Source organism: Lynx canadensis, chromosome D1 (genome assembly GCF_007474595.2).
Source record: "Lynx canadensis isolate LIC74 chromosome D1, mLynCan4.pri.v2, whole genome shotgun sequence".
NCBI lineage: Eukaryota > Metazoa > Chordata > Mammalia > Carnivora > Felidae > Lynx > Lynx canadensis.
The window spans coordinates 88812672-88838468 of record NC_044312.2 but is presented as its reverse complement, the minus strand read 5'-3'; the positions used below and the strand labels follow the sequence as shown (position 1 = coordinate 88838468).

General features: G+C 47.5%; 1 protein-coding gene across 2 annotated transcripts in view; it reads right to left on the bottom strand.

Annotated features, from left to right (window-relative positions):
- Positions 1-2064: 2064 nt before the first annotated feature.
- The window catches only part of EHF (ETS homologous factor), a 40182-nt gene continuing 16449 nt past the window's right edge, over positions 2065-25797 (bottom strand). The window contains exons 2-9 of one of the 2 annotated variants that reach the window (XM_030333117.2): positions 21091-21190; positions 17075-17320; positions 14814-14876; positions 12093-12161; positions 11907-11975; positions 6721-6780; positions 5288-5483; positions 2065-5198 (exon numbers count right to left, since the gene is read on the bottom strand). In XM_030333117.2, the coding sequence (XP_030188977.1) occupies positions 5099-5198; positions 5288-5483; positions 6721-6780; positions 11907-11975; positions 12093-12161; positions 14814-14876; positions 17075-17320; positions 21091-21187 (900 nt within the window). In that variant the 5' untranslated portion in view covers positions 21188-21190 and the 3' untranslated portion in view covers positions 2065-5098. Of the gene's footprint in view, positions 5199-5287; positions 5484-6720; positions 6784-11906; positions 11976-12092; positions 12162-14813; positions 14877-17074; positions 17321-21090; positions 21191-25797 lie in introns of both variants that reach the window. The other variant, XM_030333120.2, reaches the window with a different exon arrangement.

Sequence of the window (25797 nt, the reverse complement as noted above, 5' to 3'; positions counted from 1 at the left end):
TGCCAGTGCCTATTTGACATCATTTCCTACTATTGCTTATTTGGCTCTGGCAAAAAGTCTTCCTTGCTGCTCCTTGAACATGTCAGGAACGTATGTCAGGAACCGCAGGACCTTTGCACTTGCTGGTCCCTTCTGTAAGGTATCATTCCTCCAGTTACGTGCATCACTCCTTCCATCTTGCAGGTCTTCACTGAAATGTGAGCTAAACTTACATACATCCCTACATACACCCCAGCATTTTCCACTCCTTTTTGCTCTACATTTCTTTACTACACATCTAATATTTGCCTGTTAGTATTTTGTTTCTTGTCTGTTTCCATTCCATGAAACATGAACTTCATGAGAGTAGAGATTTTGTCCCTTTCATTCTCTACCATAGCTTAGTGTCTAGGATAGTGCCTGGCACATTAGATGCTCAATAAATGCTTATTAAATTAAATATATGCAAGAATTACATGCATTTTGTTGCTATGGACTAAGTGCATTTCCTCTAAGCCCAGTTTTGGATGGCTCCTTGAAGCATGAAACACACAATTACAGGCTGGTCTCGGGTTTTTATTAGTGTTTTCTGGGACCCATCAAACAAAAAACAATACTTTGAAAAATATAATTCTTTCATAAAACAAAAATACTCAGTGTTAATTTCACATAAAGGGCAAGATTTCTGATTAAAAAAAAAAACAGCGGCAGTAGGATTGTTTTTCACCAACTGTCAGCCCAGAAGCCAAATGGGAAGAAAAGCAAGAATTATGCAGATACCTACAGAAAGATCAATCCCAATTAAGCTAACTGTGAGGGCTTACACATTTCAGGGGCTCATCAGGCACAGTCTCGGTGGGGTTTTACCAAGTGCTATCTTAATCCAGAAATGGAATCCTGAGAACCAAAGCTGAAGTTAATTCAGCTCTGATATCGTTGTTGTTGTGCTGTCCCTTTTTTCACACAGTATGTGTCCACGCAATAGGGTCCTATGGAACATCTGGTACATTCCGTCTAATTAAAGAAGCTCCTCATGTATATGGCTCCCTGTGCACTTAGTAGGCACTCAACAGTAACTATAGAAGAATAACATAATTGCCTTTCCCTCTCACTATTTTACCTTCTCCTATATTTTATACATTTGAAAAACAGCACACTTGCACAATTAAAGTCTAACATGCATGACTAACCTTATCAAAAGATCCCTCAGCATTTTTCAAAAAGACAAAATATATATATATATATTTATATATAAACCAACCCCCATATACTAAAATTCAGAACTGCTTTACACTTAAATAGCAATTTACATCGTATAAACACATTCATAATCTTCATTGGTTAAAACAGGTCAAAGGTCCGTTACTGGCTTCTTGTACTAAATAAGGCTCACAGCTCCTAATCAGGCAACAGAATTCTCCTCTGATGTATGTTGGCTTGTGGAACCAAACAACTTGTCTGTTTGGTTTCATTTCAGCACAAGGAGGAAGGCAAAGTAAAAAGTCTCACAGTAGAATGTTCATCTAATAGATAACATGTCCTTGAAGTTGTGGCCGTTGTGCTCCTATATTCCAGTGAAGAAACGATTCACATCCCAATTATGGATACGGAGACATCTTCCAGAAGACATTCGCTCATTAAGTCAACAAATGTTTGCTGAGGACCTATCTCATGCTAGGTGCTGGGAAATATGGGTAAGATATAGTCCCTGCCCTCAAAGAGCTTACAGTCTAGAAAGACAAGGACTTTAAGGAAGGACCGGCATGTTCAAAGGAAAACTCATCACCTGGGTCTGCCCTGGTCAGAAGGCAAGTTCAAGAAGCCGCAGGTGTAGGTCTCTGGGATCCAAGGCCTAGCTCAAATTTCATCAAGTCAAATATCCAGGAGTCTCAGATTATCTAAGTCTGGCCAAGTCTTAGCAACACATTTCCTGCCTCGGATTCCCATGAAAATGACAAATTAGAGCCCAAGCCTTGAGAAGTCAAGAGACCAGGTGTGATAACCATGTAAGCATCCAACACAGATAAGCGTCTTGAGTGAGAAGCTACGAGTCCCCAAGGGAAGGTGGGGGGGGGGGGGAGGGTGCTTCACCCGATGCTGGCTTCCCTCTGGGATTTTGCTCTCCCTTGCAACACTGTGGTGGGAAGTATTCCGTTCACACCCTAAGTTGGCATGGCCCAATTGCCATGAGTTCTCCAAGTCACGAACAGCACATAGAAAATGCATCAACTCAAGCCAAGACAATAGAGAGATATGCTAAGAACTTAATACTCCAGCCTATTTAAGCAGGAACCAGGTGCCAAGAAACCGTCACTTTCGGCAAATAACACAATCTGCTAATTATCTGCAGAACCGTTCCAGTCGGTACTCCCCAGATTTACTTACTGCCTACCAGAAAGTGCTCTTGATGGAGATGGTGCAGAAAGAGCCAAGGCCAATTTGGAGGAGTGTGAGAAACATACAGGTTTGGGGAAGGGTGAACTCCGGGAAGGATCTAGCCACTTTAGGTGAAGAGCAGGCAAAGCCAGGGGGGAAAAGGCAGAGAGCACGTGAGCAGATGCCCCTATTGACACCGCATGGTTCAGATGCACGCAGACGTGCAAGCATTCATGCGTTTACACCAATTCTTTTTTTTTTTTTTTCCAACGTTTATTCATTTTTGGGACAGAGAGAGACAGAGCATGAACGGGGGAGGGGCAGAGAGAGAGGGAGACACAGAATCGGAAACAGGCTCCAGGCTCTGAGCCATCAGCCCAGAGCCTGACGCGGGGCTCAAACTCACGGACCGCGAGATCGTGACCTGGCTGAAGTCGGACGCTTAACCGACTGCGCCACCCAGGCGCCCCTACACCAATTCAGATATTTGGATGTTTAATTCATTCCATGTGAAAAGTGCTAAAATGCTGGAAAGGCCTCACACTTCTTTCGCTTCACTTGGAAAAGCACCTTGTGTTTTTTTACGCAGGCATGTTTCAGGTCTGCGTTGCTCGTTGTTATTTCCCTCAGTTTCCTCAGTAACTGTTATTTGACAACGTACGTGCAGGTGACCGAGGCAGGCGGAAATAAAAACGGACTTGGTTGTAACTTCAGAAGATCTTCTCCCTAAGCCGGGCCTCCAAGGTCACCGTCCATAACGGCTCTCATCATAATCGGGACAAATTCTTAATTCTTACTTCCTACCTTCTGAATACATTACAAACACTTCACAACCTTTGACTATGAATCACTCGCCTTCCCTGGGTGAGACGCGGTGGTAGGTGGTCCATTAGCTGATGAAACCCATTGTCTTCACCCCCACATTTTTGCTCAAGGTAGAGAGGCAAAAGGGGGGGAGAAAGCCAAGGACACAGGAAACCAAAACGAAAAGGTGCAAAAGGGATCTGAGTGTTTAAAGTCACTTCCAAAGTGTCCCCAGGCTCACGTTCCTCCCAGACTGCAGGGCCCAGTGCTGAGTCTCCAGACACCTCTCAACAATTCCACCGAAGAAATCCCCAACTTCTTACTAACCATAACTCCGGAGCTGAGCTCTCTGTTTCCCTTCCCTCTTCCTTTCTTTTCTGTCTTTCCTTTTCAAAGCAAACAAAAACATCCCTCTGGACACGAATCTAGGCGACGTATCATTCACTTCGGGATGAGTCGAGATGAGACGAGAAAGAGATTATCCAAAAGAGGAATGATGATAAGAATTAACGTGTGCAAAAATTTTCCCTGGAACCCTCTCTCTTTCTCTCTCTCTCTCATTTCCTCCCTTCTTCTCTCTCTCTCTCTCTCTCTTTCTTTTCTCAGCATTTCCTGGTGCAATTTAATTTTTACTCTTCTTTTTCATTCTAGTGAAATGTCTTCTATTATAGTTCTTTGCTACATTACTATGTTTAGTTTGTCATCTGACTTTGGCTCTCATCTGGGGTTCTGAAAACTCCCTCTAGATGTCCCATTCCTGAGTTCCCATCGTCCCTGACATTTTAAAAATTAAAAATTGGTTGACTTCGCAGTCTTGCTTTTACTTCACTCTAGGGACTAAAAGATCTACACATAGCTTTGTCCTGAGAGTAAATCACCACCTTCATCTTGACTGGTTACATCAGTGGTTCTCAGCCAAGGACAATTTTGCCCTGCAAGGGATACCTGGCAATTTCTGAAGATGTCACAACTTTGGGGATGGGAGTGCTATTGGCAATTAGTGGCTAAAGGTCATGGCTACTGCTAAACATCCTACAATGCACAAAACAGCCCAATAACACACAACCAAGAATTACTCAGGGGCTATAGGGCTCCAAGAGCAAACTCATCACCACCTCCTTTTTCCCATTTATTTTGGAGCAATTGGGATAAAAACAACCAAGGCTAGACCCTCTCTTAAATATCTAGAAGTGAGCAGAGGTGGCAACTGAAGTTTCCACCCCCCCCCACCCGCCAATCATCCAAGCAAGGGGGAGAGAGAAAAACAGCCTTGGCATCAGGTAAATCATTCTTGAATGAGTAGAAAGCCCCCACCATTATTCTTCTTGCTGATTTAAGCATCGCAAGTCCTGTGATTATGCAGTGATTACAGTCCACTTGGATTTCAGAAGGCTTCATGCTCCACTCACCGGCTCCCAAAGCCCAGGTTAAACTTCCCAGCATCCTCTGGTTCATCCTGGCAATCTGAGACCTCGGGGTCCATGCTAACAACCACACCCACCTCTCTTGATGAGGCCACGTGGATTCGTAAGCGCAGAAGACACATCACCTTTCCCTAATCATTTTGCACATAAAAACATTTAATGCCCTCTAATATTTTTTTTTTCTTTCTTTTAGCAGGAAGCACAAGGCTACCAATCCGGTTCTTCTTGCAGTGGAAAAGAACTTCAATAGAGGCAAAAATAAATCACGGCCACATACAAGCGTCATATTTCACAGAAAACTGTGTACGTTTGTTCCCCATATAGGACATACTTCAAAGTAACAAAATAATTTTATCGACTGTAGTGTTCCTTCTTCCCATTAGAAGCGGATGCTGTTCCCCCTCATGGTACATAAATATCAGAGAAAAGTAGTCTTTGAAATACGCATGTGCAGGATTTCTTGGTTTGCTATTGTCTGGGGTATGTGTTGGCTTGAGTTCCAAGTGTTGGCAGATTCAGTTTTCATTTTCTCTCCATCCACGTGCATTTTTCCCAAATTTATAGACCAGTCTTCGTCCATCTACACGCTCCAGAATTTCTCTCTTGTAGTAATATCTGTAACAAAGGACATCGCATGAGGTGGCTGGTCAGACCCAGACCGCCGAGGAAACAACCGGTCACGGTTGGGACTGGAAACTCCTCACCTCATCGCTCGGCTGAGTTTTTCGTAGGTCATGCTGTTGTTGTTCTTCTTTTTTCCCCACAGCTGAGCCACAGCCTCCGATTTCAAGAACCTGAAGATGCCCTCAGACCGGTCTTCCCACTTGATTAACCCCGGATTCTTGTCTGGGTTCAGGAGGATGTCACGGATGAATTCCCATAAGTGAGTCCCTCGTGGATCTGAGGAGAGGTTGGAAAAGGAGTGTATCAACAGCCTAAGTCACGGCAAAGAAGGGGCAGAGGAGGCACAGAGTTGTGACATTTTCTAGCAAGTAGGACACATTCCACTTTCCCCTACCCACCAGCAAAGCCAGACACGGGACGACCAAATATCGGATCGAAACAAAAGGCATTTGAGAATGAACTAGCACAGGGCTTTAGCTTATAAATCAGGAGTCTGAGACACAGAGAATGTAAGTGACTTGACCGAGGTCACCCAATTAACCAGTGTCAAAGCTAAGACGAGGCATAGGTCTCGGCCCTCCAATGCCAGGGAGGGTCTCTTCGAATTACTGTGGACAAATTGTTCAGGATTCATTTTAAACTGTTATTTCCCTGAAGAGCGAATTTCAACCACTTTCGTTTAGGACCTCAGCCCAAGTAAATCGCTCTCACCCGGCAACTGTGCTTTAGTCAAATGCGCATCGATGGGGCTCTGGAACTTTGACTCCTAGAATATATTGGGGCAAGGTCTTGTGGGAGTTGAGGGGGCCAATATGAAAATGAAGCAGCTCCTATAATAAGATTAGCAACCAAATCCCACTTGACTCCCACTAGACTTGGGCCGCACAATTCCTCCCGCCATTTGAGGTGCTGTGTTCATTCGATTCCGCGGAGTGATGTGGAGGACAGATAGTGAAGATGTCCGATTCCCTATCACTTGTATATCACACCGTCTTGATTTCTTTCTGTGCCCTCTCCTCCATGTCTCTGATATTTCCTGTATCTTCATGAGGTTTGATTATTGGGGGAAATGCAACTTCCAAAGAGCTCTGCTGCATCTTCAGAGTAAACAGTCACCTCTTGGATCAATAACTTGACAGAGGTAGGAAGTCAACAGTCAACAAAAGGGAAAAAAAAATCTCAGCTGTTTCTTCCCACCCTTCTTCTCTTCCCACCCATTTTTCTGGAACGGGGGGAGTCACTAACCTCATGACTGCAAGAAGTGGTTATTCCCTTGGTATCTCAGTTTTAGAGCATATAGAGCAGCACGAGGAGGAACTCTCTGGGGGGTTGGTCTCTATTTGAGAAACTGCTTACCCGGGCAAGCGACGTCCCTACTCTCTCACCCACACAGGCGGAGGTAGAAAAGTGGAGGCAACAGGCAGAGGCAATATTTCCCTAAAAATTAGCGGCCTCTAATTACGACCAACGTGAAAGGAAGGGCCAAGAGCCATCTGAAAGCCCGCCAACTTACTGTGCTTTTTGGTGTGGGACTTTGCAGGGTGGTCTTGGTCCTTTTTTATCTCGGGTGACTCTGCTAAAGAAAAAACAAGAACTGTTTAATTTATCTCTTTCCTACAATCGTGATTTCCATTCATTCATCCACTCATTTAACCAATATTTTTTGAGCACCTAGTACATGCCTGGCACTGTTTGTATATGCGGTATATGAGCAAAACAAAACAGAGATGATAAAAACTATCCCCCGCGGATAAGGGGACCAGGAGGATGTGAGGGAAACAGTCAGCCATGCAGAGAGCTTATGGAAGAACCTGCTATGAATAAGAATAGTAAGTGCAAAGGCCCTGAGGTCAGTATGTGTTTGGTACATTCACAGAATAGAAGGAAGCCAGTGCAACTGTGACAAAGGGGTAAAGGTTCAGGCTTGATGGGACTCTTTGTGGATTTTAGCTTTTATACTCAGATAAGAAGCCATTGAAGGATTTAGGTCATTGAAGTAAGTTGAGTGTGTATGTGTGTGTGTGTGTGTGTGTGTGTGTTTCTTTTTTTACATAATATAAAACATAAACATTTATAACAAAGAAAATGGCTTTTAAGCCAGAGGAGTGCCCTTTTTTGGCATGCAAAGTTACATTTTAATCAGCCTGACAAAGGGACCATTGACTGGCCTGAGCTCAGTACAGAGGGCCACCAGTGGACTATAGAAACACAGATTAGTTTAACAAATGACTCATTATGGTAACCCTTGAGAGTATCGCCAAAGAGAAGAAGGCAGAGGCAGATCTGTGAAACAAAACTTCTTAAAAAGAAAACTAAATGGTCTAGCAGTGCATGTATGCACGGGTATGTGGAGTGTGTGTGTGTGTGTGTGTGTCTGTGTGTGTGTGTGTGTGTCTGTGTGTGTGTCTGTGTGTGTGTGTGTGTCTGTGTGTGTGTGTGTGTGTGTGAGAGAGAGAGAGAGAGAGAGACAGAGAGAGAGAGAGAGGAGAGAGAGATTGGGCCCCTCAGGTATTTGGAGGACCAAAGCAGATCTCACCAAAACTCTCTGAATCAGAAATCCACAATTTTAATACAGAGTAGTCTCTAAATGCAAGCCAATCCTGTTAAGGAACTGGGCCAGTAAAATGCATCTCTTCTGTGGGCATTACCTCGGGGTTTCCTAAGCTAGGATTCACTGACCCCTGTGTGGCCTTCAAGGGCATTTCAGACTGACTGAAACTGTATGCAAAGGGAGAGGGTTCTTGACATTCATTTAATTGTCAAGAGTGTCATCATTCAAAGGGTTAGAATAACCATTAGCTCCTAATTAAAATGGTTAAGAAGCATAGCTACTGTTTATTGAGCACTTACTATGTACCTGTGCTAAGCTTTTTACCTGAATGACCTTATTTACTTCACTCCATGACCCTATGAGGTGGGTACTGTTATGATTTACAGATTATAGCTGTGGTGGAGCTAAGACACAGAGAGGTCAGATGGCTTGTGTAAAGTTGCACAGCCTGCGAGGAGAGTCAGGACGTGAACACAAACAGTTTGAATGCAGAGGCTTCATCTCAACCACCACTCTGTGCCATTTCCAAAGATGTCTTCCCTGCCGAGAATCAGGGTCAGTTCTATAATGCTCTAGCTGGGGGGGAGAAGCAATTCCGACTTGAGGATTCTGTATTTTCCGGCATGCATGGACACGTCCACCTAGAGGAGCGCCCGGCTTGTCACGACTCAGCGTTCCGAGCAGTTTCTCTGTAAGCCATGGTGGGTGGACGGGGATTTCACCAGCTCTGGTTAGCAGAGAAGCCTCTCACTCTGGTTAAGACTCTCTCCCCAGGCATTGCCGGCAAGAGGGCCTGCACCTGACTTGGGTTTCTCTGAAATCTGGAAGGGCAAATTCACAGGAAATGTGAGGAGACTCCAGTCTCCCTCCCTGTAGGTTTCAGGGTGAGGTTGCAACATCCCATCAGGATGTGACAGTATTGCGACAGGCCTGGCACCGACCCCGGTTTCCAAGTGATACATCACTCTGACAGGGCCGCGTTGTTCTGCAGACAAAGAGTGGCATTTACCCAGGAGGCCACAAGCAAAGCTCATTTTCCAATGGCATCCAAGAGGGATATGGGGCCATTATTTCAGAGCCAGGGTTGAACTCAGAAAAACCCAAGTGTTTCTTGGCTTATTGGCCTCAATAATAATATTGGCCTAAATAATATTTAGGGGTTCCAAGCTGACATAGAGTCAATTACTTTGGGGGGAAGGTAACTTAGCGAATAAGATGGAAACCTTAGACCCTCTCCCCAGAAAAAATGCACGTATGTGCATACTCAGGGAGAATCTGTGAACAACTTTAGGGGTTTAGGCTCACTTAGCAGTCCGTGGATTCTAGACTTAAAGACCCCAGACCAGACGGACCATGAGGGAGTTTCCTCTGTGAGATGTCAGCCATTTACCAAGACTGGACCTCTACCCAGCTTCAAGAAAAACTAAAAACAAAGAATAAAATAACTCTCCTAATAAAAGTGTTTCCATCATAAATAATACGGAGGACTGACTATACAGCCAAAGGCAAAAGGAAACTCGAGATTTCTTCCAGCCTCTTCTTCCTGTCCCTGGTTTGTGTGTGGACAAGCTGTGGAATCACCAACCTGCCTTAGCACTAAAGTCTTTTGATCTGAAAGCTCACTTTAATACGATGGCCTCTCCCCCTGTGTCTTCCCCTCACCCCAAAATAAAAGTCAAAACCTTTGAAGTTAGCCATGTGGTTGAGTGATTCACTCGTATAAAATAATGGCTCGCTCTGGGGAAGTTGTCCAGCTTGGCTTTCTCTTGCTCTGCTCCCAGGTACCTCAGGCCAAGGTCCAGTCTGGGCAAGGGCAGCACCAAGCCACAGGTGTGTGACGCAAGTTCCAGAGCATGACTTCAGCTAAGTCGCTTCGCAAGAAGTGAAGATTAGAAGCATTTGCATGTGATTCAGCTGTGAGCCATTTCTTTACGGGATATACAAATGTCAGTGTTATAATAGACCGTGCCACCCTAGCTCTAGGCTCAACAAGTCAGTGAATAAACACATCAAGCCCGAGTTGGCATGATTGGCTCGAGGACTATCGGGCAGATCAGGAACACTGGCAGCAGCCATTTTGTGAAATGGGCAGATGACAGAGAAATGAAAACAAAGCCTGCTTCCCCACCTGCGTTTATCACAGAGGGCATCAGTTTATGTTGGGCCTCGCCTTCGCTTGGCTTGTAACTGGCATTAAAACATAGAAAGATATTTACCTGCACCCGATTTAATGGGAACTGAAAATCTAAAGACTCGGACAAATGACAAAGGTCTTTTTACAGGGGTTCAGCAGAGACTAAACCTTTCTGGAAGGAGTGGCCCCATCACACAAGGCTGTAATTCACTATCCCACTGGAGGGCCGTTCCTCCAAAGAATCTCCCAAGCCCAGACACTGAGCTGATTCTTGCAGTAATGATTCTGGTAGAGGTCCCCAATTGTTTCACTGCGGTTCCATCGTAGGATAGGAACAGCGCACGGGGGAATCCAGGATCAATGGAGGCAAAGGTGTGCAGATCTGCAAAGTCCATTTTTCAGGATGATTCAAAGGTGGGATAAGGGGACAGTGAGTTCCCGGTTACTGCAAATGTGAAAGCAGAAAGGGCCCCTATTGGTTCTGAGACTCTAGAAGATAAGGCAGGAGACAGAAGAGAGAAGCCTGGCCAGGCTATGAGGGCAGGGGAGCTGTGACATGGCTTTTATGTTTCCCAGGTGCCCGAAGACCTAACAACCTCTGAGCTTAGGAAGCGGTTTGTGCAAGTTTATTCTCAGCTGCCGTCTTTCGCCATAAGCCAGAGACCCAACCGGAAGGACGCAGGAGGCGCCACCTTGCAAAGCGTGCGTGAGAGGGAGTCAGAGTGCGACCGGATGGTTTCCTCAGCTCTGAAATCCTGGGTCTGGACTGGGTGGCAATGACTGCTGCAGAAATTTCCCCCCAATTGTTTCTGTTCCCCCAGAATGGCGAACCCACTGCAGAGCCTTTCCAGTGTCTGATCTATTTCCTAAGTTACACAAATCCTTCCGGTGACACATAACACTCTGGGCCATGAGGGGAGGGGGAAGTAGGGAAACGAATTGGCCTTCATTCTTCACTTCAGTTCCAGATGCATTTACGCCGGCTCCCAGCTCTGTTTCATTCAAGGGGTTTGACCCGAAAACAGAACCTCAAATCTTGTTACTTCAGTTCTCAAACACAGTGAACAAAAGCAAAAAAAAAAAAAAAAGGAGGGGGAGGTCAGGGGAGGAGAGGCCGTTTGATTCCAAGTTCTTCATTTAAATCCCAATTCTTAAGATGCCCCGAATTCAATTCCAGGAAAAGAGCAATTGACTCATGACAAGTCTAAGCTCCGAACCTCACAGACCCAAGCAGAGCTACGGGTTCGTACCCAGGTCAAGGGACAACATGGAACCCTCTGTTCACCTCCCCAGTTCTCACATGACACCTGCCAATGTCCCTGTTTGTGAGGGGAGGGAGAGAGAATCTGAAAGCGCCTCTCCAGACTCCCAACAAACCAACCCCCTCCGTGGAACCTTGACCGAGAGCTAAGGGTAGCCCCCCAGTTGCATCCAATTTTAAGCAAACACAACTAATGTGAACATAGTTCATATAAAGTGCAGGTGGTCTGACTAATCTGAGCCATCAGGGGCAGACTTAAAAACTGACCTGTGAAAACCAGGGTTCTAGAAATGTCCAACTGCCACCCTTCTACTCAGAGACCATCAGCAAATGTTCTCTGATCTCTGAAGGCCACTTTTAGATATCCTTCCCCTAAAGTCAGATATAGTTTGTTGAAAATTAGATATGGCCTTCTTCCCCCATAACTATGCCCAAGTCTGAATAGTTTTATCAGATAGTTTCCCAAGAGCAAGTCCGTGTTGAAAAGAGAGGTTTTTGTTGTCACGAGAGGGTGACTTGGTTTCACAGGAGACAAACACTTTTCCTAGAGGCTTCCCTGGTGGTCATTTTCGAGGTACAAATATTGGCTGGCAAGCAAGCCTCTTAAAAAGAGCAAGTCTTTTCCTTTCCTAGTCTTTTAACGAGAAAGACTCCATCCAGCAAAGTGGAAACCTAGGATGTTGGTGATTCTCATTCATTCTCAGTAAGGACTTGTAGGTGGCACACTTGGGCCCTGAGGTCAGGACAACTTACCGACAGGAAGGTGACCGGTGGTTGTCATGGAGATCTGGGCCCGGCAGAAAGTCTTGCTGTCCAACAGATCTGTGGCAATGAAAAGACAAAGGACATCAGGCGCCCCCACCTTACAATGTAACTTCGTGGCTGTCAGAAAACAGGGTAAAAATGTCAAAGGCCTTGAAGTGTCAGGGAGTTAGTTACCTACTGTGCTACCATAGCTGGTGTCATATAAATAGTTTTCTTCTTTCCAGGTGTTCATGACGGAAGGGTCTACAAAAGACGGAAAATGGGAATGGTCAGCAAGCATCTTCCCCTGGGTGATGAGTTTGCCTTTTCTAACTCCCTGCTCCTCAGAGAGGGGCGGGACATAGTGGGTGGTCCTCACAGAGAAAGGGTAAGATTCTGTTTCTGCCACATGTAACTCACTTTTCTTCCAGGGTCCTGGGGGAAATGGGCTTTATCACGGCCCCAGCCAGATGTTCTATACCTGCTGCCTCTTTGGGGACATGAGACAAGTTACCGCAGTGAGACCCGGTCCCAGACCATCGCTTTGGCTTCCTGGGAATTTTCCCAGCCTGCACGTGGCAGGGGCTGGGCTCGGGGGCCTGGCATTGTCTTGCATTCTACTAGATAAAATTCACATTAGGAAAAGAAATTGTTGGCGACAAATAATTCCTAATTAATGAGCGTCTTTTCCTAGAAATCTCTTCCTGGGAGAATTAATGTTTCCTTGCAGGAAGTCTAGCTAGTCTTATCACGGTGTCTTTGTGGCTGAAATTCTGGAAGTCCCCCTCCAGTTGGATGACAGCTCCCTCCCCCCAGGATTTCTCCAATTATCTTAAGGGGCAACATAAAATTCTCAAAACAAAATAGAGAAGGAGAAGAGCGTGTCACCTAATCAAGCAAACAACTTTGGAGAGTGAGGCCCCATTGCCTCATCTTGGAAAAGAAGCGTGCTTCTTCCCCCCACCCCCACCCCCACCCCCACCCCCACCCCCACCCCCACCCCTGCAGTGTGCTGGGTAAGCATGTCTGACTCTTCAGATTTCAGATTTGAAGGAAACTCCCGCCCACCTACCCCAAATGGAGCCCAACTCCTACACAACCCCCACGTCTGGGCTGATCGCCAACAGAAGCATTTTCTTTCCTGGCCAAGAGCTGTGAGACCTGGCAGGAGCTCTCACCTTGTCCCCACCAGGAATGTCCTGCTCTTCCCTCTTCACCAATGGAGGCTGCCCTCAGCTCCCCTCCTGTCTGGGTTCTGAATTTCAGGGTCAGGGTGGTAAGCCACTGGCCGAGTTTCATTTTGTTTTTATAGCATAGATGGTATAAAACCTGACTCACTGGCTAAGTCCTCCTGTTTACGCCATAGGGATTTAGCTGGTATTTTAGCTAATAGCTACGTGTTTGGCCACCCCAAGCCCAGTCTCCTGGGGTCACACCCTCTCTCCTTGTTGGGTCACCTCATACACCTGTTGTTGTCTCTGAAAACAAATTGAACCGAAAAGTTTTGGGGGGTGTTGCCCCCTCTTGAGCCTCTTCTCCCCTCCTCCTAGGGTGGACCTTCTTCTCCACCCTTTGGCTTAGCTTTTCTGAACTGGCAACACAAGAATGTCTGGATGGTCAAGGAGGAATTATCAAGTTATTTGGGCCCTCTCCAGTACCAGCTGGCTCCTCCAGTGGGGCTGTCAGGTCCTGGTGGGAGTAGGGGCGGAACCCCAGCCTCTGGGACAAGTCCAGTGTCTGCCTCTAGGGCAATCAGGCCCGGAAGCACAGACCATCTGGGGAACCCAAGCGCTGGTCTCCGGGGGAGCAGGGGAGGGCGAGGCTAGGAAAACCTAATTAACATGCTTAGCAGCTATTGTTTTCTCTTTACTAATGGGAGACTAGCCTCAAAGAGAGCAAATAACTGCGTGGGGTCAATTTCAGCCCCTAGGGACTCACAAACCACCCCAGGTCAAATCCTGTCCTCCGTGACTAGCGACTAGCGTGCAACCTTCAGGGAGGCCTGTGGCAAACTCATCCCACAATCTCACTGACGTGCCTGTAGGGAGTGACCCTGGAGCAGCGGCAGCCGCATGGTTTTATCGTGGCCAGTAGACTTTGGGGGACTTGCATAGGTCTCCCTAGATGGAGAGGTCATAGGCCAAAGGCCAATATGCAAGGAGCTCTGATTGGTGCCAGGCCCTGGGGCGCAGTTTCCCAAGGCAGCTCCTGCCTGCCCTCTGCAAGTCCTACAGACCGGCAGAAAGTCCCCAGGAGAAAGATGTGGGACAGAGAAAGGAGGGTTGACTGGTCAGGGGAAGAACAAAAGTAAATGTAGATACTATGAGATCGCACAGCCTACTCAGAGCCTAGAATAGTGTCTTTTGTCTAAAAATGCACCTGAGGCAGGAGTTGGGTTCTGCAGCTGCTCTTAGACGTCCCCCCCCAGGGCCTTCCAGAAGCTACAGTATCTACAAGAGCACGTCTGTATGTTCCTCCTTTTTGTGAAATATACCCCCATCTAAAGAGGAGCGGGGAGGAGACACTGGCCTTTGTCTCTTCTCTCCCCTGGCTTCTTCTAACTCGGCTCAGCCCAGTGCCCTGACTCTCTTCCTACGAGAAGGAGGCCCACCTAGGCTCTGCATTTTTCCTTGCTCTTGGACCAGAGCCTGCATCGTGCCTTGACCAGTAGTGGGAAGCAGAGAAGTGTGGGCAGCACCAGTCTAGATCAGAAATAGATGGCAGTCACTGGTCCCAAAGGCAAAGAACGAGGTTCATGGTGGAGTGGCCCGCTGGAGGCGGCCAGGGAAGAGGCATCCTTGGGTTTCCTGCCATCACACTGGATCCGTCTGCTCCCACGCTCTCCTGACTCCCTCCAACAGTCCTCCCCCGGGGCTTTGCCTACCGAGTTGGCTCCCTTTGTCTGGGGCTACTCACCAGTTTGTTCCGTCTTGACGATGACATTGTGTGTGGACTGGAACAGGTCACTGCTGCACTGGCCTGTGAAGGACAGATTGGGAAAGTCTGAGCCGGCTCACGTGGAGCCAAAACTTAAACAAGCCACAAAAGCTTAAACAAGGATAGAGCTGGCTTCTCGGAAGACCTTACGCCAGTCCTGCCACCTGTCCGCCTCTGTTGGCTTATGCGAGGGCGCTTCCCTCTCAGCACCTACAAACTTGAGCCTGGAGTCCCGGCCCAGAAAATCAGTAGCTAGGGCATCTACATCGGATGGAATTATTTGGCCTTGTACAGGGACGCCATCCAGTATGATGGAAATAGAACTTCAGAAGTCAGCGGGCCAGTTTTCCCACTAATGGCTGCGAGGCACTTCGCCTTTCTGGGTCTTGCTTTCGTCATCTGTAAATTTAGGGGATTAAACTAGATAAAGTCATTAGATGGCCTCTAAGGTGCTTTCCCCTACTAAGATATGATACAAAATGAAAACAAAAATAGGCTAGAAACCATTTTGACTGGCTTGATTCTTCTTTGATCTTAAATGTAATGAAACCCATTTGATTAGATTCAATCTACGAGGTATGTCCACATAAATGAATACCAAAAATAAACGTATACACGCACACACACACACACACACACACACACACGTGAATGAGTTGAGTATGTGTGTCCTCTCCAGACAGATTTTAAATATCTCAAGAGAAGAGGTCATACCTTTAACCTCTCTGACCTTTGGGTTTCCCGTCTGTAAAATGGGTACAATGTTTAGTTTTTGTCATAAGGTCATTAAATGAATCAATTCACTTAGAGTGTCCGGTATAAATAAACACTCAAAGAATATAAGTTAATATAATGTCTACAAAAAGGCGAACAAGGAAACAAAGGGAAGAAATCTGGTGATCAGGCACTCAGAGGCACCAACAGAATGCAGTGGGATCAGACAAGTCATAGGAGGTCAAAGATGGCCGCAGCACCTTCGCTCTCTGCCTCCCAAGCCTGTCTGCCTTAGGTTCCAATCAGGGCAAAGCTTTAAAGGAGTGGATTTAATTGCAGGTAGGGAGGTAAATATTTTTAAATCTTCAAGTGTAAGTCTGCTCCTTCTGAAGATTCCCGAGGGTTATTTATAGAGCCTTGTTTGGTCTGGTTCTAGTAAAAGAAAAATGAGCAACCGTCTGTGTGAGGTACTTGGGAAGAAGGGAGTGCCCGGGAGCTGGATGAGGTCATCCAAAATGGCCACCCCAGCTGCCAGCTTTGAGGCCAGACCCTGGGTCCTCCTCAGTGTTGGTAACGGCTGTCACAGTCCGACTCTGCTTCAGAGCCCTGGAACTGACGCCTTCCCAAAGTTACAGCTACCTGCCCAAACATAGGTTCTGCTAAGACAGACATGCCCGTTCTGATGTGGACAGGCCAGCTCGCAATTCCTACGAGTTACTGCCTTCCAAGATGCCCACGGTTCTCAGAAGAGCTAGGTTTTTACTGGTATTATCAGGAGACCCTTATGTCAGTGTCAAAGACATTCTGCAAGGTGAGTTGTCTGCCCTAGCGTGTCTGACGAGCCAGTATGGAAGGTGTGTGAATAAGCTATCACTGATGCACAGTGTGCAAAAGGGTAGCCTGCCTGTGTTCTAGGCAAGGCTTCAAGAAAGACACATCTGGGGCGCTAGGGCGGCCCTGACTCCGGAAATCGCTGCAGAAACATCCCACACGTGCGCAGACCATTAGTTCTAACCCCACTTCTCCCCCTTTTTTTGAGTTTCAGATCTTTTAAGAATCGGTTGAAATACCGCGAGCCATCTCGTCCCCAAAACGCAAACATAGACCTAATTCTGCATTTCTTCTTACCCCCCGTAGGTCCCATCTTAAGAGCCTAGGTCCAGAAGTTTCGAAAAAAGAAAAAGTATCCATGATGATCTTAACAAGCAAGTGATCGGGAATTAAGCTATTGAAACCTGCTTGCGAGGGAAAGAAGAAAAGGTTTTCTGATAGCGAGTCTGTGAATATCCAGTTTAAAAATTAACCAGAAGGAGAAATGAAATGATCTTGGGTTTATATGGGATTAGACACACCTGGAACCCTAGACTTTGTGCCTATTCTCTCGCCTCCTTTCTCCGTCCCTCCCTCGGGACCCAGTCATTTGGAGGTGAGACCGTCCTCTGATGTCCCTGACAAGGAGCCCTGCCAGCCGCGGGGTCCCTGCTCTCTGCAGCCGGCTCCCAGAGGGGTAGACAAGAGATAGTCACCATTCCACTTGAGATGCTGCAGGTTGCTGTAGAGGAGCTGGCCCGCCGTGCCCGCCGCCCGGGTGAACTCCTGCAAACTCATGCTGCAGAGATGCTCGCCGTTGACGTCGAACTCCTGGAAAGGGATGCAGCTGGCATCGAGCTGGTTGGTGTCCAGAAGGTGCTGGAGCCACTCCCACACCTGGTACTTGGTCCAGTACTGAGGATGGATCTCATGCCACTGGCCTCCGAAAAACCCGCTGGAAACTGCAAAACAGGAGGCGGTCCCGTGAGCTACCCGTGGTTCTTCCCGGACATCATCTCGGACACGAGATGCACCGCCGGCTGCCAGGCGTCAGCACCGCTACGGTCAGGGGACGGCAGCGTGGGGGCTGGGGCACGAGACGGGCCCTGGAGAGGAGGCTCTCAGAAACCCGGTCCCTTCCTCAGTTGTGGCGGGGGCTGATCGTCAGCCTCCCTGCCAGTTCGTGTCCTCCCTAGTATAACACTTACCCCTGGGCACTTCGTGAGCACACAGACTTGACCTGAAGTACTCTGAGATCATGAGCTCATTCCCACCTCCTGCAAAGTGCCATGAAAGCTAAAGTGTCGCCACAGTGTCAGCAACCTAATAGCCTCTTGTCCACACCCACACAGTTCCCTTCCTCTCTTTTCTCTTTCTCTCTCCCACTTTTTCCTCTCTGTTACACACACACGCACACACACACACACACACACACACACACACAAATTCAGACCATTTTCAACCAAAAATGAAGCCTGAGAATAAGGTTCTTTTCTCTCTGATACCTTTGCTTCTCCCCAGAGTGGTCCAGACTAGCCATCTGCTAACGGTGCTGATATACCCCTGCCCCCCATGGATTATTACAGCCTCTATGACGTCACTTTCCTACTCAGCTACCCTCAGTGGCTTCCCATTATTCACTGAAATTAAGTGCAAAACTGACAAGTGCAGCACTGGGGCTCTTCAGTAACTATTCTTCAAGTGATCTATCACTTCTGAAGGTGTTCCTTCAGCCTGGTTAGTATCCTGCCAATCACTCCCTGTTGAAGTCCTACCCAGCCTGCAGATTCTGGCCACCCCATAAAAGCCATCACAGATCCCCCCAGCTTACTGCAAGGGCTTGATGTCCCCTGAGTCTCCAGGAGATGTGCTTGGCATTTCTCCTGATGGCTGTTGTCATGTTCTGCTTGTCTTCACAAATCTCTTAAGTTCTGTCTCATCCTTCTTTGCAAATTGTAAACTCAAGGTCATGGACTCTGTCTAACTCATCTTTGTATCTCCTACCGAAAGAGACTCAGAGACTAGGCCATCGTAGGTGGTCTGTCTCCATTTCTTTGGTGGAATTTGTTGCTGAAGAAGAAATCACGTAGGACTCTAGAAGAGTTTGAGGTGCATTCACAAGATGGTTAAATTAAATACCAGTGAAGAAGTAAAATTCATCAAAGGCAACAAATATCACTGACCTGGATGTGGGTTAACCTACTGCATCTGTGACTCTCTTGTCTCACTCAAGAGACCCTCACAAAGTCACCCCAAAGTCCTGGTCCTTGGCGGGGGCGGGGGTGGATGGAGAGGGTTTCTCTCTATTTCTTTGGTGGAATTTGTGCCTGGGGACATGGTAATAGGGCTGAGATCTTACAGTCCCCTTGAAAACAGAGGTCAAGGGGAGGAGCTCTCATCCAAGAAAAATGAGGGGCAGGGACAAGGGGAAAACACTGTTGTAGCCCACCAAGCTGAAGGAGGGAAGTCCGACTGAACATGGCACACAGATACTCCCACAAACTGAATGATGGACCAACACGGGAAAGCACAGCGCAAGAAAACCATCTCTAATTTGTTTCTTCAAAGGCATGCTAGGTGAGTACTTCTCAAACTTTAATATGATTGTCAGTCACCAGGGAATGTTGTTCAAATGCAGATCCAAATTCCATAGATCTAGGGCGAGGCCTGAGTTTCTGCATTCCTAACAAGCTTCCACAAGATGATGATGATGATGATGATGATGATGATGATGATGATGGTGGTGATGATGACGATGGTCTGTGGATACAGTTTGAGTGACAAGAAGCTAAAGAGCTCCAAGGGTTTGATTCCCTTAATGCTGTTTGCCTAGCCCTCAACCCATCAGAAAGGCTGAAGGGGGAATGTTTCACCCTGTCTGAATTCATCCCCTGCTTCCAGACCTCAGAAGCATTAAGAGCAAGAGATAGAGGTCATTTAGGTACGAAGGTGACTGCCATGGGTCATATCTACACTCATAGTATGTGTTTCATTCTTTACCCGTCATGGCCAGACAAAAGCAGCCCTAAACCCTCCACTGGGGCCCTGAAGGGGAAGCCAATTGTGATGGGGAACAAGGACAAGGATTGGAACAATCTAGTCCCAAAATTTAATTACACAGAAATATTCCCAAATATACAAACATGCAGAGCTTACACTGGCTCTTTCCACGTCCCTCCAATTTTTTGGTGTCTCACAAAAACAGCTGTTTTGGGATGAGGTATATTTTTGTGGCTCCCTGAGTCTTTGATCTTTTTTTCCCAAGATAATTACTCTGCTGTGACAGTATAGCTCTGAGTTTACAAATAAGAGAAATAACTCTCAATAACCCGACGACAGGCCTCTCTGTTTCCTCTCCCAACTCCTAGAATAAAGGATAATTCCTGATATCATATTCTATTAGAACCTGGGAGAACCAGAGAGTTTTGTCTAAAGATGGGTTCTCCCCATCTGCCAGGGGACTCATCCGATTCCTCAAGTTTTAGGAGAATCCCTGAAAATCCCATAAGTTCAACTCTTGTCTATTATTCAACTGACCCCTGTCAATCATGACCAGGGACTGGGACTTCTTTGGGGCCCCTAAGTTCTATTCCCTGCTAAAAACACTGCCCCAGCTTTCTCCAAAGCACACAGGAGGAAGGCTGTCCTAATCCGGGGTCCAGACTGGGGATGCCAAAGACTCTCCAGGCTGAAGAAACTTCCTACCCTATTTGGAATCCTCCTTTGAGGATTCCTCACGAGGAATCTGAGGCCTGCATCAGAAAATGCCACTGCCCGGAAAGCGCAGCAGTTCTGTGGACAGGTGGCCAAATGAGGGAAGGTCACCTGACCATGCTTCCCAACCCTGTTTGACTGGGGTTCCAAACTGAAAGGGGTGGAGCTGCACTTCGATCAACCGCTCATTGGAGAACACAAGCCTTCCATTATCCTCCTGTTCTGCTTCTCTGGCTGTGCTCACCGCCGACAGCCCATTTCCACATCTCCGGAGGAGCAAGAGCAGCAGAATCTCTTGCAAGGAGACTAGCAGCCAGTTTGGGGCAGGAGAGGAGCCTGGAGCTCCTTAAACCCGCTGCAGTCTGATGCACGGCAGTCTGCCTGAATCTAAGGCCTTCACGGTGGGGGGTGGGGCCTGATTCAGCTACGTCTTCATCCAGTTCACTTCTACAGTAAGCCGTGGGCTTGATCCCCAAACCCTCCGGAAGCCGCATCAGCAGGCCCTCCCTCTTCGAATCAATCGGCTCCAAATGAAAGCCCCAAAGGGAGACACGTGGTCCCACAAATCTCTCCCCTTACGAAGGCTGGTCACGGAAGATGAAATAGAATAAGCTGCTGTAACCCTGTCTTCCTTAAGTTCCACGTTGCCACACAGCACGCGCGCGCGCGCACACACACACACACACACACACACACCCTTTCCTCTGCTATCCTATCCTGATATCCCAGCCAAACACTGTTAAAAGCTTCCCTTTGGGCATATCTTCTACCACCCTCTCTGCCAGGCTGCCTTGAATATTGGGAGGAAACAATGGAATATCTGGAGCCAGCTTCTGTCTGGAGCCCCAAGAGCCTATGGGGACCTCCAGCACGCAGTTTGCTCCATTTCCCCTCGTCCCCACACCCCTGCTGAATAAAACCTGCGTTTTTCAAACATTAAGTTGAGAAACGAAGCGTAATTAAAACAGAGGAAAAAGCCCCACGGGGCGTGACACTGACGCCCACTCGGTCCCCTTACCATTGCACGTGGGGTAGCTGTCTGTCCAGGTTGGCTGCTGGTGGAGGAGATTGTTGCTGGGGTTGAGATTCATTACACCACTTCCTTCCAGAATCATGATCTGTAAGGGGATCAAACAGTTCATTCGGTCAGTGCCTCTCGGACAAACGTCATTTGGGAGCACAGATCATAGAGTTAATTCAGGAATTAAAAAAAAAAAAAAAAAGAATTTGTCCTGCCATCCACTGCCTCCAAAGCACGTTACCACAGCCCTTTCAGTAAAAGCAAAACTCACTGGCAATTAAAAATTTCCAGGTTCAACTTTCATATGCATGAGGCAAGTTTTTACAGCCACCCATTCATAAATGAATAATCTCTGATCAGGAATGAAGCAGGAGGAAAATGCAATACCTGCTCACAGGGCGAGTCTGGCCAGCAGCCATGATTTTTTTTTTTTTTTTTTTTTTTTACAAAAGTGAAAATGCCAAAGAGATTTCATGTAAAGTGAAATTGCAATCAATAAAAATCCAAGCCGGTGGCGGCATAGACCCGGCACCTGCACAGGCCCTCGGATCTGAAATCAGACGTTCACAAGTCCCAACACAACTGAGCAGCCCTGCACTCGAACACCTAACCGAGTTTCCTCAGTGTAGATACCTGCCACAGCCCGTGTCCACATGTCAAAGAACTTCAGACATAGGTACTTAGAGCTCCTCCAGTATTTGGCTCCATGATAATGTCAGGAATCCCAGTAAAAATTCTGACGAGCTTTCTCTCTCCTTTTAGAGCCCTGAAGAATACCACGGGCTTGGAAACTGACTCGAAGGTGGCTCTCTCAGTCTCCTTTTCTCAGCAAAGGACACAGGAGAAGAGCCTTTCTCTCATGGGGAACTGTTTGGGTTTTTTAAACAACATAAATATTCTACACTTTAGAACAATGCGTCTCACCCCTTCGGCGTTTATAATATTCCCTATTCTCAAGTCGGACGCTCTCCTCCTTTTAGACTCAGGCCCTAGAAGTAGGTTCAGTCACTCAAAAGAAGAGCGGCCCGTTCCAGAAGACAACTGAGCATGACCCAGGGCCTGTAAAGATAACTTGCTCTTTCTAAAATGTTGGGGTGAGGAGAGGAGGTAGCCTCATAGCAGCGACTCATGGAAATTTTTCTGCCTGTTTTAGGGAAATCATATCCTTGGGTGTCACCAACGTCCCCCAGATTGAAATCGCCCCAGTAGAGAGCTTCCAGCCCCCAAACCCCTTCCTCCAACTTAGATCCTACTCCTCTGGTTCTAGGTAGGGCTTCAGAGGGGAGTAGAGGGGTCTGGAAGAGGCATAAAAATTTCATTCGCATATTGATTCACTCAACAAATATTTACCAGCCATACAATGGGCTGGGTACTATTCCAGGCACCAGGGACAGAGCTGTGACTAGGAGTCAAACTAGGCCAAACAGGAACATTCGTGATGATTATTAACATCATCATGGCTGTTTGGTAAATAACTAGGCCTGAATCCAGCCTAAGTAGAAGGTAGCAAAAGAAATATAGAAGAGAATGGTGAGCACCACAGTAGACCAGGGGCCGGGAGGTGGGCAGAGCCGGGATCTGTGTGGTGGCACCATATATATGAGGTTCAAAGCCAGAAGGAACAGGCTTGATTCCAAGCTCTACCCCTTACCGGCCAGTTAGTATTAACTCAGACAAGTCACTGACCTCTCGGAACCTGTTTCCTCACAGGCAGAACGCAGATCACCAGACCTACTATGTGCGCTGGCTGGAGATTGAGTTTCTATACCTGGAGCAGTTGGCACAAATTAAGACACGGCTATATGGCAGGTGTTATGAGGAGGAGAGTCACTCCCCCCCTGGTAACCCAAACCAGAAACAGTCTTGGGCCTCAGTTTCCCTGTGCAAAAATTTTAAAAAGGTGACTAGGGGCGCCTGGGTGGCGCAGTCGGTTAAGCGTCCGACTTCAGCCAGGTCACGATCTCACCGTCCGTGAGTTCGAGCCCCGCGTCGGGCTCTGGGCTGGCGGCTCAGAGCCTGGAGCCTATTTCCGATTCTGTGTCTCCCTCTCTCTCTGCCCTTCGCCCTTTCATGCTCTGTCTCTCTCTGTCCCAAAAATAAATAAACGTTGAAAAAAAAAATTTAAAAAAAAAAAAAAAAGGTGACTAAATCGATTCTTACGTCCCCTTCCAGAAACCTCTTTGCTTCTCTCACTCAGAGAAGGCAAGCCCTCTTCTTCTTTTCCCATTGAGCTTTCTAGAGCAGTTGCCCTCAGCTAAGAAATCCGATGGGCGACTTCAGGGCAAAAGAAACCTGCAGGCCCCCAAAGGGGCAGCTGGGGGAGGGAAGGGGCACGGCCAGGTCTCCTGTTTGCTCAAGGCTGGGCTTGTTCCTCGCCAGCATTTGCTCAACCACAAGCAGTAGTAAGGTTACTGTTTAACCCTGAAAGAGCCGAAGCTCAGGGCCCAGCCCATCTGCATGGAGGGATCGGCCCTGCAGGGCTGGGGTGGGGGAAGTCTTCCCTGAAATTCTTTCACAAGGGTTTGCCTGCAGGGCTGTTTCAAAGTGGCTGTTCCGTGGGACCCAGATGTGCCCTGGGCCAATCACCAGCTAGCTACTTCTCAGCCAGCTCAGGGTTTCTGTTCACCACTTACTTCCCCCAAATCTAGAAGGCAGATTGATGTGAGGGCTAAGCAACCGGGCTTTAGATCTGGGGAGAGTTGGGCTCAGATCCCGGGTCCCCTGCTGTGTGGGACTTTGAGCAAGTTCCACGTCTGTCTAGCCAGAAACTTTCTGATCTTCACTTTCCCCACCTATAAATTGAGAACAGTCGCAAACTCACAGGGCTGAGAGAATCAAATGAGGTTGTGCATGTGGAGAGCTTAGCAATTAGTAAAAAGGGATCCCATAAATACCACGGGACGACGCAGGCCAGTTCTCCACTTGTGACCAAGTGCCCACGGCCCCTTTCCTTGGGACAGGCATCTTTTCTGTCTGCAATCCCCTGACTGCATCCAGAACTATTCAACCCACAGGGAAGCCTTTAGGATAAGGAGGCCACAGCTGCCCCATTACCACCTGCCCCCCTCCCGCCCCAAGAGGCTCCTCTACCCATGAGCACTGCTGCTCCTTGCGGGTACCCCCTTTGCTAGGGAAAGCAGCCAGAACAGAAAGGGGCCCTTTTTTTTTTTTTTTTTTTTTTTTTTTACGGGGCACAGTAAATGGTTACTACTCATAAAAGAGTTTATGTGTCTTAACCCTTACTGAGTCAGAGTTCACTTGAGCTCACCCAGGCTTATGAGGGAAGAAGGTCAGCGTCTCCAACCCATCATGGCACGCTGCCTGGGCAGTGCCCTGGAGGTGGGCACAGAGGGCCCGGGGCTAGCATAGCTGAAGGACTTTCCCCAAGTTCTATTCCCTCTGAGGCCCAGTTCCTCGGGTGGAAAATGAGGACATTTGCCCCCCACCGACAGCCTCCCAAGAGTCTTGAGAAGATCAAATGAGATAATAGATAATAAACGTGTCTTGAGAATTGTAAAAAAGCATTATTATAACCAACTCACCCACACTCCCATATACTAATATAGACTTTCTATGGTACATGGTGATTACTTTATGGGGTATAAAAAGAAATCCTTTTAATTACAAAGTAGGGGGATCATTTAATGCTCCTCTTTAAGCTTCCCAGTTTACCTTCAGCATAGCTTTTATTATTTCTTTAAGAAAATGTATCATGTAGATACAGGTAGAGACTTTGGAACCTTGGAGGTGTGGGTTAGAATCCAGACTCCCCATCCGAGGCCATGTGATCTTGAGTATGCTAACCTTTCCAAACTCAATTTCTTCTCTGGCCTCAAAGGCGGCATGGAGGGGAATGTTGATGTCCTGTGTTGAAGGATGAATAACCCAATGGAGTTAAAGCTGTCCGGTCTGGCACAGTACACGTGGCCTCAGTGAAAAATCAGTTCCTTTCCCCTTCTTTAAGTATCAGTTCTGAAGATGTTTCTCGAACATAGTTAACTTCTTCCAAGGTTGGAAAAAGTAAATTCAGAGCCTAAATAAGAATGACTCCACCTTTCAAGTCAAAAGCACGTGCAGAACAGAACCCACCTCTCTTCATCTCCAGCTCAAGGGGGGGATTCCGGCAACTATCCTCAGCCAAGTGCTCTGGGTGAAAAGCAGATTTTCTCAAGTCTGCATGACTGACATCCTGGGCTGGGAATGTTCTATGGCTGCCCTGGGCATTGTAGGGTGTTGGCTGCATCCCTGGACTGTAGCCACTAGATGCCAGATGCAACCCCTTCCAGCCTCCCCCCCCCCCCCCCGCTCCCACTCTCAAAATATCCCCTGGGGCCAAATAACCCCCAGTTGAGAACACTACTTAAAAGAGAGCCCGTGGAGGCCAGCCGCTGCAGCTCAGGCTTTGATCATGCTGGTGTGGCGACCTTGGGCTGTCCCCTAGCTTTTCTGAACTGCTGTGCCCTCTCCTGGGAAAAAGGCCTGGCATTTGTACCTACAGCATAGGTTTGCTAGAGGATTAAAAAAGATAAGGGGCTTTAAAGCCCCTAGGGCAGTGCTGGGTACAAACAAAGAGTAATTACCTCATATACACACACACACACACGCACTCACGCCTGCACGCGCAAGCACACAACCTGTGAATTCTATTTCAAACCCAAAGTGGAATGAAATGCGGATTACCCAGAGGGTTTTTCCATCTGCATT